This window comes from Alligator mississippiensis, chromosome 5 (genome assembly GCF_030867095.1).
Source record: "Alligator mississippiensis isolate rAllMis1 chromosome 5, rAllMis1, whole genome shotgun sequence".
NCBI classification, from domain to species: domain Eukaryota; kingdom Metazoa; phylum Chordata; order Crocodylia; family Alligatoridae; genus Alligator; species Alligator mississippiensis.
The window spans coordinates 220,030,663-220,043,140 of NC_081828.1; the positions used below are offsets into that span (position 1 = coordinate 220,030,663).

The 12,478-nt window shown below is 63.3% G+C and overlaps 1 protein-coding gene across 3 annotated transcripts in view; it reads right to left on the reverse strand.

The window, feature by feature from the left end:
- Positions 1 to 11,934, reverse strand: part of FASTK (Fas activated serine/threonine kinase) — a 13,292-nt gene extending 1,358 nt beyond the window's left edge. The window contains exons 1-8 of one of the 3 annotated variants that reach the window (XM_019483982.2): positions 11,790 to 11,934; positions 9,918 to 10,530; positions 3,418 to 3,888; positions 2,609 to 2,757; positions 2,238 to 2,454; positions 1,844 to 2,003; positions 1,307 to 1,398; positions 122 to 719 (exon numbers count right to left, since the gene is read on the reverse strand). In XM_019483982.2, coding sequence (XP_019339527.1) covers positions 122 to 719; positions 1,307 to 1,398; positions 1,844 to 2,003; positions 2,238 to 2,454; positions 2,609 to 2,757; positions 3,418 to 3,888; positions 9,918 to 10,485 — 2,255 coding nt within the window. In that variant the 5' untranslated portion in view covers positions 10,486 to 10,530; positions 11,790 to 11,934. Of the gene's footprint in view, positions 1 to 121; positions 720 to 1,306; positions 1,399 to 1,843; positions 2,004 to 2,237; positions 2,455 to 2,608; positions 2,758 to 3,417; positions 3,889 to 9,917; positions 10,531 to 11,232; positions 11,344 to 11,554; positions 11,642 to 11,789 lie in introns of those variants that run through there. The other 2 variants (XM_059729296.1, XM_006264925.4) reach the window with 2 other exon arrangements.
- Between the last annotated feature and the right edge of the window lie 544 nt (positions 11,935 to 12,478).

Below are 12,478 nucleotides of genomic sequence, written 5' to 3' on the forward strand. Positions count from 1 at the left end.
CCAATGCTGAGGGCTAGGACAGGGAGGTCCACCGCTCGGGGCCCCTAAGCAGATCTGTCAGCACCAAGCAAGGCACGGTGGGAGCTGTGGTAGGGCAGAGCAGGGCAGGCTGGGCCAGTACCTCTGGATCTCCTCGGCCCCCTGCGGCACGTCGCTCAGGCCACCCTTGGGGCTGGGTAGGTGTGGAGAAGGGGGAGCGCAGGCCTCGTCACGGGCAGCCGGACTCCTTTCCTCTGCCTCGTCAGGGGGCTGCTCCCCACGAAAGCAGCCAGGCGCGGCCTCCGGCCCCTCCAGGATCTTGCCAATGGGGAACTGGAAGAGTGTGGCAGTTGTGGTGCCATGGGGGGAGCAGTCAGGGGTGCCGGCCTGTGTGGCTAGGCACTCAGAGGGGCTGCTCAGCGTAGAGCTGCCCTGGCTGCCCAGGGACGACTCCTTGCTCAGGCTGCAGTAATAGTCTGAAGGGGGCTGGTAGCAGGGCCCCCTGGGCGCGGGGCACAGTGTGGGCAAGAACCGCCCGGCCAGGTCACTCTCCCGCGGACCCTGGGGGCTGCTCGGCGTCTCCGGAGCAAAAGGGGCAAAGTCCTGCAAGTCCGAGGTGAGGGCCAGCACGCTGGTGCGCAGGGGGGCCACGGCGGGGCGCACAGGAGGGGTCTTGTAGGCTGCAGGGACCCGGGAGAGAGGCAGCACGGCGCCCATGTTGTTGACCCACAGCAGGAAGTCTGCAGAGAGAACAGGCGGTCAAACCAACAACACGACTAATCAATCAAATGGACACCGGGTAGTTCCTTTTCACACCGCGCAGAATGGAAGTGTGCAGCTCGTGGCCACCAGACATGGCGGGGGCCGAGTTCTGCCAGATTCACACAGGACTGGACGCGTGCTTGGAGGAAAAGGGCATTGGTCATTACTGAGCAGGGAATGAGTGGCATGGCCTCTGCATCAGGCCTGCCTGGACCCTCAATGCTGGAGGCTCCAAATGGGACAGGAGCAGGTGAAAACCCTGCTCAGACCCTGGTCACTCTCCTCTAGCCTCCACAGGACAGAGGAGCTGAGCACCACAGGCCTGGGGCTGACCCAGTACGTGGCAGTTCTGGTGCCAAAGCAAGAGATGTGGCAACAAGGCCAGTAGATCAGGCTACACCTCCCCTTACCCCCAGAGATGGCATGCACTGCCCACGTGCCCCCTGCCCCGTGAAGGGGATAGTGCCCCTGGAAGGGGGCACTGGGGAAGTCCACCCCTGCCGGCACCTCACCGCACACCCCTGCTCCAGCCAGGCCCAGCCCTGGCCGGACCCAGCCCCGCTACCTGCGCAGTATCCAGGGGGCAGCACCTCGTCCTGCCAGTAGCAGTCCTCTCCCACCAGCTGCCGCAGGGCCTCCGCCACCAGCCCCTTGTAACTATGGAGAGGAGCAAGAGGGTCACGGCCCGTTGCATCCAGGCCCCATGGCCCTGCCAGGCTGCAAGGCAGCCCCCTTGACCCCAGGGCCCAAGTGTCCAGTACCAGGGCTGCACAGGAGCTAGGGGTCCCAGAGCCCCGTTTCCCATCAGCCTTGCATCTCTGACGTGCTGGGGGCAGGCGAGGAGCCTCGGGCACATGCAGCAGCCCTGGGCCTACTCCCTGCTTGTCGCAGAGCAGGGGTGTGGGCGGGGGGATAACCACTGCCCTCCACAGCACAGCAGTGTCCGTCTCCCACTGCAGGGAGCTCATGCCTCACATCTCTGCAGACAGCCACGTGCCCATCTAGGGACCCAGGCTGCCCCCATGGGCCCCAGCTCCCCCACCACACCCTCCCACCCCCAGCTCCTGTTGGCCCTGCCTGCCCCCATGTTGCGCCCATGCACCTGTACTTCCTGTTGGCCTCATCGGCAGTCATGGCGTGGTCGAACATGAGGACGCGGTAGCGAGGGTCAAGGCGGGGGCCGTTGTAGTCCCGGAACTCCAGCTCCACTGCGGCATCCAGCAGGGAGAGGTAACGGCGCACAATCACAGCGTGGGGGCTGCCTGTGGGGGCAGCATGGGCCTGGTGTCCCTGGCCCCCCACACCCCTTGGGGCCCTCCTGTCCTGTCCCTGGGAAGGGATGGACCCCGCCAAGCGCCTCTATTCACACTCCACATACACAGTCCCCATCACCCAGCGCTGCTGGACCCCTCTGCAGCCCTGCACCTGCTCCTCCCAGCCCAGGCCCCCCGCTCTGGACCCAGCAACAGGTCTACCCAGGCAGAAGCCCAACGTACTCATGACATTGGCGATGAAGGCAGGGGAGAAGACCTGGTGCAGAACACACTGGGGGAAGTGACTGAGCTGGAACATGGACATGAGGATGTTGACAGTGGCCAGAGGTGAGCTTATGGCCTTCTGATCCAGTATGGCCTCCAGCTTGGGGAAGAGCTCGCCATGGTTGGACGGCCGGTAGTTCATGCGGCTGAAGGGGAACACCAGCTTCTGGATCACCTGCAGCAGAGACAGGGTCAGGAAGGGCCAGGGCAGCATGGGCCAGCCCCAGCAAGGGGGGGGGGTCAGGCAGGCGCCAGACCACGACGTGGTGGCACGCTGCCCTGGGGAAGCCTGGCCCCAGCGACCCACCAGCCTAGCTCCAGGCACTCACCTTGCTGTCCAGCTGCTCCCCACGCTTCAGCAGGAAGGCAGCAATGGTGTCAAGCAAGCGCGGTTCACGCAGCCGGTGGCGGGCCACGTACTTGGCGATCAGGGCCATGGTGTAGGGGGTGAGGTTCTCCACCTTCCGGGGCAACCACTCTGTGGGGAAGCACAGCATGCCTGTGTCAGTCAGGCCCGGCCAGCAGGCACAAAGGGCAGGGGCGGCACCCCCAGGCAAGCCACTGCCCAAGGGAATACCAGGGCTCTCACACAGCCTGCAGGGCTCCCAGATGCCTGACCACAGACAAGTGCCCTAGACCATTTGGGCTGCAGCAGGGATTTCCCCACATGCCCTCTCCCAGAACTGATCTGCGCCCGGCTCTAGGATGTCTGCCAGTGGGCTGCATGCCTCTGTACTGGCCAGGGAGGCTGCCACACCGGCCATGGAGAGGTATAACCTGTCTCTGCTCCTCCATCTCCCTCAGCCAGCCCAACAGGGTGCTGGGACTCACCTGTGCCCTGCTTGGGGACCCTTGGCCTGGACCAGGGCAGCTCCGAGGGCACAACCTTCAAATCCCAGCACGGACCTGTGGTCCCCTCCAGCATGGCTCACACTCCCCAGAGCTTCCCCACAGGAGCTGCCCAGACACCCCTCCTCCTATCAGAGCAGCAGCTGGACAGCTCACACCCCCAGCAGCCACCATGGCTGCTACTCCCACTCTGACTCCAGGCACCTTCCAGCCTCAGCCCCACTGGGCCAGCCTCATGCAGAGCTCAGCGGATCTGAAGGCCTGGGCAAGAGCAGGCAGCAGCCCTCACCTGCCATGCTGCGTATGAAGCGCTCCTGGCGGTTCTCATAGAAGAGCTGCGAGCTGAAGATGGCCTCCAGGGCCTTGTTGTTGGCCTCCTGGGCGCAGAGGGCCAGCATCTCGTCCAGCAGAGCCAGCTCGTGCTCCCGCACAGCGCTCACCTGCCCCAGCGTGTGCCGCACCAACCGCAGGATCTTGCGGTTGTTGAGCAGCTGCTGGTCGGAGGCTGCATGGCCCTGCAGCGCCTGGGCCCGCAGCCGGTAGTAGGACAGCAGCAGGAAGAGGGTCTGCGGGTGCCGTTCCTTCTCCAGGTGCCGCTCCAGGCTGCTAAGGCAGGACTCCACCAGTGGGTGCGGGCTGGACGGGTGCAGCCGCATCACACTGCTGAACACCATGGAGAGGTCCTTCTGGTTGAAGCGGCCCAGGCGGCTCCGGGACTCGTCCTCCAGCACCCGCACCAGGGGTGACTCCCCGGGGAGGCCTGGGGAGAGAGCAGAGGTCTGAGTTCAGGGACACAGAGGGAGGCCCGAAGCCATACAACAAGACATTCATTTGTGGGCTGCCCAGAAGGTTTGGTTCAGATGCACATGAAGTCGTTTGCTTTGTTTTCAGGCAACTTCACGACTGTCAAGCTTTTTTTTTTTTTGGTGAAAATGAAGTGTCAAAACCTTTTGTTCCAGAGACATCAAAATGAAATCATAGAGTCACACAGAAGTGGGGCTGGAAGGGACCTGCAGAGGTCACATCTCATCCAACCCCCAGCTTGAGGCCGAACCAGCCCTGTCCAAACCAACCCATTGTCCAACCTCTTAGCACAAGTGCAGTCACCCTGACATAGCCCCAGGCATCGCCCCTGCCCCTGGGAAAGCAGGGGGGCTGCGGCCACCAACGTCCTGCTGCTGCCAGGAGGGTCATGGACACTCCAGAGACCCCAGGCCAAAGCTGTGGCTCCGCTGCAGAGGAAGAACTCCCCCAACCCTCCACCTCCAGTCTGGGACCAGTCTGAGCAGGGGGGAAATCCCTTCCTGCCCCCAGTGCAGCATCAGGCTGAGTCCGAGTGCCAGGGCAAGACCCTGTAGCCAGGACCCTGCAGGGTTGGTGCCAGCAGGAGCATTGATTGTCACAGCCCAGTCCCCAATCTCCAGCCTGGGCTGCAGCAGCACCCAGCGCCTCAAGTGAGTCTTAAAAAGAAAACCTCCCTAACATGTAGCAGCAAGAGGGGAATGAATTCCTTCCCCACCCCATACAGCAGCCAGCACAGCCCAGAAGTCTGGGAAATATCCATCACAGAGCACAGGCGTCGCCAGGCCTAGATCATCCCCACCCAGCAGCTGTCCACCCTCTCCCTGAGCCCCTCTGGTGATGAAGAGCCCGCTCTCCCTGGCATCTATGCCACTGCCTCCCTGCTCTGACAGCAAAAAGGGTTTTCCTGCTATCCAGTATTTTAACTTTTCCAAAACACACCCCTCCCTTCCCTTCGTGACCATTCATCCGCTCAACAGCAGGCCAAGGCTGGTTACTCCTGGAAGTGCCAGCCAGCCGGCCTCTTCACTGCAGATGCTGCTCAATGAGAGGCAACAGTTTTATTCTGGTTTTGGGAATCCCAGTGTCACAGCGTGGCCGGGCCAGCAGGGCTCTACGGAGGTCACATCCAGCTCCAGGCAGGATCAGCCCCTTCTGAACCAGCAGACAAGGGTTTGTCTAATCCAGGGCTGTCCCACAGCTGCCTCTTCCACTGCTATGCCTTGTGGGGGTCACATGCCACTGGCACAGCACACACGGTGGGGAAGGATGCTGGGGAGCCACCCCTGCAGCCTACGGCCCATGCAGCACGCGGCCCCCAGCCACACCACAGCCGAACAGGCCGGGCCTACTCTGTTCCTAAACAAGCAGCCCTGTCACGCAGCTGCCAGGCACAAGGGTCCCCACCCCCCTGACCTGCCCCCAGGCTGGAACATAAGGACCCCCACCCCCCTGACCTGCCCCCAGGCTGGGACACAAGGACTAGTCACAGAAGACTACTGGGGATGAAGGAGTGTAAGTATGTGCAGAGCACATGGAAAGATGCAGGCGCCTGGCTGGTCATATCAGAAGGGCAAACTGAAACGGAGGAATCTGGCAAGCAAAAGCAACCAGACCACAGAGCCCAGGGCTGGACAGAGGAGGCCTCATTTTTTGCACCTAGATATCTCCACCCTGTATTCCCAGGGCTGGGGGGAGCTAGCGTGGGAGGGCTTTGGACCTCAATGGACACGTAACCACCTGAAAGTGGCGCTAGGAACAAGCAGAGGCTCCTGGAGATGGGAAGGGAGCACGTGCAGGAGGGCAGGGACACAGCGAGCAGTGCCAGAGGCCAGCAGCGCCAGGCCTTGCAAAAGACATCCAAACCAAAAGCAAGAGGTGCCTCAGCCTACGTAAGGAGAGAACAAGAGGAGAAGAGTGGAGCCATAAGGCTGGGACAGGGATAAAAACAACCTGGATGAAGCCCCAAGTCTCACCTCGGGCTGCATCCCAGTTTCAGGAGGAACAGTGGCAGGACAGCTAATAGGAACAAGGGTGTGGAAATGGGAGTTAGCACTGCTAAGCAGGAAGCAAAGCTCCCGGATCTTCGTGCTGGCAAGGCCGGGGACCTGTCAGCCCTGGGAATAGCACCTCTAGCAGCCGGAACTGGAACGGACCCATCAGATCTGTGATGGCGCCATGAGACCGAGGAACAGCAAAGCACAGCACCCAAGTGCAAGAAGGGGGCAGGGGCCTGAGCAGCTGTACATTTGTTAGTCCAATGCCACCAGCAGGCAAAGGGTTTAAGGGTTTAGAGCAAATTTTGGAAGAAAGACAAGACGACACAGAAGAAAACACAAAATGAGAGAGCAGCTGCAGGGGTTCAACGAGGCTGGGATATGCCCGACTAGTCTGGTGTCCTTCCTCAAACAAATAAATGATTCTCCAGACAAGAGAAACACCCGGGTTCAACACATCTGATACTACTTTAGTTACTCTGGAGAAGATGGGGACCAGCACAAGAGCTGTACGGTGAAGATAGGCTAGTAAAAGGGGAAAGGCAATGGGCTGCTTTGGAAAGGAGGGCATCAGGGAAGAGGGGGATTCGCAAGATCAATCCTGGAGCCACCATCGTTAAGTGTGCCCATTAATGATCTGGGCAGAAGCAGCAGTGTGCTAACAAACCCTGTTGATGGCACAATGCTGAGAAGCACTGGGATATCACCAGGAAGAGCTCCGTGACTTCAGCCATGCGTCATACAAACAGGATGAAACTCAGCAGCGCCAAACCCAACCTACAGACTGGCAGCAAGAGCTTCCGCTACGTGCTGGAGCTGTTAGCTTGAAGCGCGAGCGGAGGAGGACCTGGAGTCGAAGCCAAGACATGAGTGGGATCACAGAACTGCAGAGCCCCGGAGCTGGAAGGGAGCTCCAGAGGTCACATCTAGTCCAACCCCTGCCTAGGGCAGGATCAGCCCCGTCCAAACCAGCCCAAACCATCCAAACTCTACACAAGACAATGACAGCCCTGGCAATGCCTCACCTCACACCTGGACCTGCCACAGGGAGAGCAGAGGAGCCACAGCCACCAATGTCCTGCTGCTGCATGGGGGGTTAATATACACTCCAGAGATCCCAGATAGAGGTCAGTGTCCGACACTACAGAGGAAGGCAACCCCGCCCCCACCTGGACCAGCCTGACCAGAGGGTCACGTTCCTTCCAGTGCAGCGTGGGGCTGAGCCTGTGCACAGGGGCAAGACCCTCCAGCCAGGACCCTGCAGGGTTGGTCCCAGCAGCATTGACACAACCCAGTCCCCATCCCCAGCCTGGGCTTCAGCATCACCCAGCGCTTTTGGGGGAGGCTTACAAACTTCCTGATGCAGGGAGCAGAAAAGAGGGGTAGGGGCAACCAGCACAGGCCACCAGAAGCCTGGGAAATCCCCACAGCAGAACAAAGGCATTGCTGTACCCAGATCATCAGCGCCCAACCTCTCCTTGACACCGCCAGCGATGGAGAGTCCACCCCTTCCCTGGTGTCTCTCCTACTGCCTCCCTGCTCTGAGAAGTGGTTCCTGAGATCCAACCTAAACTCAAACTTCATCCAATTCCATAACAAGAGTTTGAAGGAGAACTTGTCCCACAACAACACCTCAAAAGTCAAACCCCCAAAATGACGGACCAAGTCTTGCAATGCCACATGCTTGCAATGAAACAAGCCTTCCCTGGACGTGGATGTGGAGAGGCATTTTGCATGTAGAGACAGCAGCATCAAAGCCAGTCACAAGGCTCCAGCGAGACCTCACCTGGAACAGCCCAGGCAGGTCTGGTCACTGTGTTCAGAAGGGACAGCCCCAAAGAGGGATGGGGACAGGGTCAGGTACATAGTCATAGATGTCATAGATGTTAGGGTCGGAAGGGACCTCAATAGATCATCGAGTCCGACCCCCTGCATAGGCAGGAAAGAGTGCTGGGTCTAGATGACCCCAGCTAGATGCTCACCTAACCTCCTCTTGAAGACCCCCAGGGTAGGGGAGAGCGCCACCTCCCTTGGGAGCCCGTTCCAGACCCTGGCCACTCGAACTGTGAAGACGTTCTTCCTACAGGTACAGAGTGGTCTGGGGTGCGACAGGGAGAAGCTCTCCTGGGAAAGGCTGGAGGCATGATGACACGTCTCCTTCCTGATCCCACGTTTGCTGGAAACAAGATAAGCCCCAGCCACTTGCCCCTACGGGGCCAGACCCCCAGTGGGCAGGAAGGCTGCACTTGGGGCCTCGGAGTGGGCACCCAGGGCCATGCTGGAGCTCTCTAAGGCAGCCCGGCAGTGGTGCTCAGGTCCCCTGGGATGCTCCTGAGCAGTCTGCTGGCCCATCTCCAAGTCCCTCAGCAGAAGTGAGGGATGGGGCTTGCTCTGCTGGGGGCAGAGCTGGGGGAGGGGAAGCTGCACAGGCATGGCCTAAAGGAGCCAGGCTCCCCTAGCCTGGCAGACTGCAGGCAGCACAACCCCAGGTCTCCGAACCCTGGGAAAGCAGCTGCCCAAGCACCATCTGAGGACAGAAACCATGCAGGTGAAAGGGAGCCACAGCACCCTGCAAGGGGCAACAGCTGCTGCCACCAGGGGCAGGATGCAAAACCACATCCCACTCCACAGTGCAGACGTTACACACTGCGTCACCGGTCGTGCAGCACCCACAGGCACAAGCCACCAGGCCACACTTATTAGTGCAGCAACGGGACTATGTGAAACAGCGTGAGAGAGAACAGCTTGCAACACAATGCCCCGAGCTAGAAGTCAGCAGCATCGAGCTGCCATCCGGACTGGTGAGGATTTGGGGATGTTCTGAACAGCGGGGAAGGAGCAGGAGACCCCAGGGATGGAAAGGACCTGATCAGACTGAAGGACAAGGCTGGCACGAAGACAGCAGGGACTGAACCGGCCAGGAATAAAGCATGGCTGGAAGCCAGCAGCAGGTTCCCCCTCAGAGCCGGGAGGCACTGGGACAGCTCCCCAGCTGGGACTGCGAGGAGACCCGAGCCCTGTACTCCGTGGAGTCCTGGCTACCCTGACTTGGGTGGGCATAGGGCCGGCTCTCAGGCAGGGGCCTGGCTCCCACGATCCCTGGCACTTGCCTTCCGGGGCAGGGAATTAGACGCCCACGTCAGTAAGCCGCTGCCAAGAGCCCTTGTTAATAACACGGTTTTTGAACTAAATTAAGCTTTTAATGAAGCTAATGATGCAGGAACAGAGGCACAGCCAATAAGCACCAGTAACCACAGCATAATTAGGGCCAGCAGGGGGTGGGGGCAGGAGGGAGATGGACCAGCTGCTCAGCAGGGCTCAGCTGGAGGAAAGGGCCGTCTGGTCCCCAGAGCGGCAGGGAAGTTAGCAGAAATCAATTGGGAGCCGAAGCCGCACACGCGCCACTGAGAAAGGGGAGGCAGGGAGCAGCCAGCACCAGCCCCAGAGGGCAACACTCACCGCCAGGCAAGCATGGGCATGGGCCCGGCAGGGTGCAGAGCAAGGGGCTGTGTGGCACTCGGGGGAGAGTGACCGGCACTCCCCAGGTCAGCCAGACACAGGAGGCTGCTGAGGCCCCGCAGGTCTGCTGGACCCCCAAGGCCGAGGGAAGGGGCACAAGGACGGCGCAGGAAGAAGAGCGGTTGCTTTGTGTCCGGCGGGAGACCTGTCTCGCTCTTCTGAGCCCACTGGACCCCCTGGCCCTGCCACCGTGTCCCATCTCCATGAGCGCAGGCCTCCACCTCTGCTGCGGAAGGAATGGCTTGCTCCAAGTGCAGACATGAGGGCCCTGCAGGTGCTGTGCCCCTAGCACGCCCCGACAGGTAACCCTTGCTGCTGCATGCCTGCCCTCACCTCTCTGCACACCTGATGGACCCTCTCCTTGCCCTCAAGGCACGAGGCCCCTTCCCACCCGTGCACACCCACCCCGTCACCCTCGCTGCCACCTCGGGGCAGCGCAGCGACCCTCCCGCCTGCCCCCGCCAGCACTCACCCAGGGCCGCGGCCGCGTACAGGCAGTTGACGATGCTGAAGTTGTCGAACTTGGGGCAGTCGCTGATGATGGCCTGGCAGAGCGCCTGGAACTCGGGGTGCTCCAGCACCTGGCCGGGCCCGCGGCTCTCCCCGTTCAGCACGGCCTGGCCCGGCGGCAACGACTGCTGCTGCAGGAGCTGGCCCAGCTTGTGCAGGGCGATGGGGTAGTGGCTGGCAGACACCTTGCCGGGGTTCTGGGTGACCCAGCGCAGCACCTCCCCCACGCTGCGCGAGCGCTCGATCAGCCGCTTCATGGTGAAGAAGGTGTCGTAGCTCATCTTCTCATGGACGAAGCTCCAGCTCTTCCTCTTGCTGTGGCTGCGGGCCCGGCAGGCCTCCTGGGGCAGCCTCTGCAGCAGCCCATGGCCGTAGGGCTCCAGGGGCAGCAGCACGGCCCGCGGCTTGGCCTTGCCCGTGCAGTAGCAGGCAGGGAACATCCTCGCCTCACCGGCCGCCGGCCCCGGCAGGCCGCCAGCCCACGCCCTCTCCCGGGTCAGGGCACGGAGGCATGGCAGCAGGCGCAGCATGGTGCGGGCGGGGCAGCTCGAGGGGCAGCTGGGAGCGAGGGGACCCTGTGGGACGGTGGGGGCAGTGTCAGCGGGGCGCGCCGGCCCCTGGAGCAGCCCCCCACCGCTACACCCCCCACCCCACTGCCCTCAGGGGTGCCTCTACCCCCCCCACACACCCCCCGCTGCCCCCAGGGGTGCCTCTGCTGCCCCTACAGCCCCCTCCCGCTGCCCCTGGGGTGCCTCTGCCCCCCTACACCCCCCCTGCTGCCCCCAGGGGTGCCTCTGCCGCCCCTACAGCCCCCCGCTGCCCCCAGGGATGCCTCTGCTGCCCCTACAGCCCCCCTGCTGCCCCCAGGGGTGCCTCTGCCGCCCCTACAGCCCCCCCCCTGCTGACCCCGGGGTGCCTCTGCCCCCCTACACCCCCCCTGCTGCCCCCAGGGGTGCTGCTACCCCTCCAGCTGCCTTTAAAGCATGCCTCTGTGCCCCCTGCCCCCACCCAACTGACCCTAGGGGGTCTCTGCCCCCCCCACACCCCCCAGCTGCCTTTAGGGGGGGCAGCTGTCCCCCCCTACTGCCCCAACTGGCGCTAGGGGGTACCTGCCCCCCCAACTAGCCCTAGGGGGCCTCTGCCCCCCCTACACCCCCCGTCTCCACTTAGGGGTACCACTGCCCCCCCCAGATACCCCCGAGGTAGCTGTGGCCCCGCCCTCATCTGCCGCCCTCCCGGCCCTGGGTGCCCCCCCCTCAGCCCCGCCCCCGCCCTACATGGCGCCCCGGAGCTCCCGGCCGCGCAGGCACCCGCCGCCGCCCCGGCCCCTCAGAGCCGCCCGGGCGCCGAGTCCGCCATCTTCCCGGCAGCCCCCGCGCCGCCCTCCCCTCACTTCCGGGGGCGGCAGCAGGCGCAGGCGCAGTGCAGCCCGCGGCCGGCCCCGCCCCCACACGGACAGGGGCCGAGGAGGGTCACGCCCGCAGGCCCGAACGCTGCACCGCGCATGCGCGCCCTGCGCGGACGGGCGCCGGGGACGGTCACGCGGAGGAGATGCAGCGCCTGCCCCGCAACGCCACGGGGCCCGCGAGCGCGGCCCACCCGCAAATGCTAGGGCCTGGCCGGGGGTCAACGCTGCCCTGTGGCGGGAGACTGCTGGGCTGGGCTGCCTCGTAGTCCTGCCCCGGCCCCGCAAGTATCCCGCCCGCCCACGCCGTGCTGCCCCGGGCCGCGGCCGCCCAGCCCAGCCCCGGGGGAGCCCGGCGCAGCGCTGCCCCCGACACACTGCTTGCGGGGACCTCGCCCAGCCTGCGCGGGACGGGACGGGGACACTCACCCGCCCGCTGCACCGCGCCAAGGAGTCTGGTCGCCGCGTAGGGTATTGTGGGGACTGTAGTCCGAGCGCGGCTCTCCCTACGCGGGGCCTTGTGGGGGCTGTAGTGCCCCTGTTCCTCACCCTGCGCGCAACATTGTGGGGGCTGCGGTCCTAGCGCGGGGCATTGTGGGGGCTGCAGTCCTAGTGCTCTGCTCTAGCGCGGGGCATTGTGGGGGCTGTAGTGCCCCTGTTCATCACCCTGCGCGCAGCATTGTGGGGGCTGCAGTCCTAGTGCAGCTCTGCCCTAGCGCGGGGCATTGTGGGGGCTGCAGTCCTAGTGCAGCTCTGCCCTAGCGCGGGGCATTGTGGGGGCTGCAGTCCTAGTGCAGCTCTGCCCCAGCGCGGAGCATTGTGGGGGCTGCAGTCCTAGTGCAGCTCTGCCCCAGCGCGGGGCATTGTGGGGGCTGCAGTCCTAGTGCAGCTCTGCCCCAGCGCGGAGCATTGTGGGGGCTGCAGTCCTAGTGCAGCTCTGCCCTAGCGCGGGGCATTGTGGGGGCTGCAGTCCTAGTGCAGCTCTGCCCTAGCGCGGGGCATTGTGGGGGCTGCAGTCCTAGTGCAGCTCTGCCCTAGCGCGGGGCATTGTGGGGGCTGCAGTCCTAGTGCAGCTCTGCCCCAGCGCGGAGCATTGTGGGGGCTGCAGTCCTAGTGCA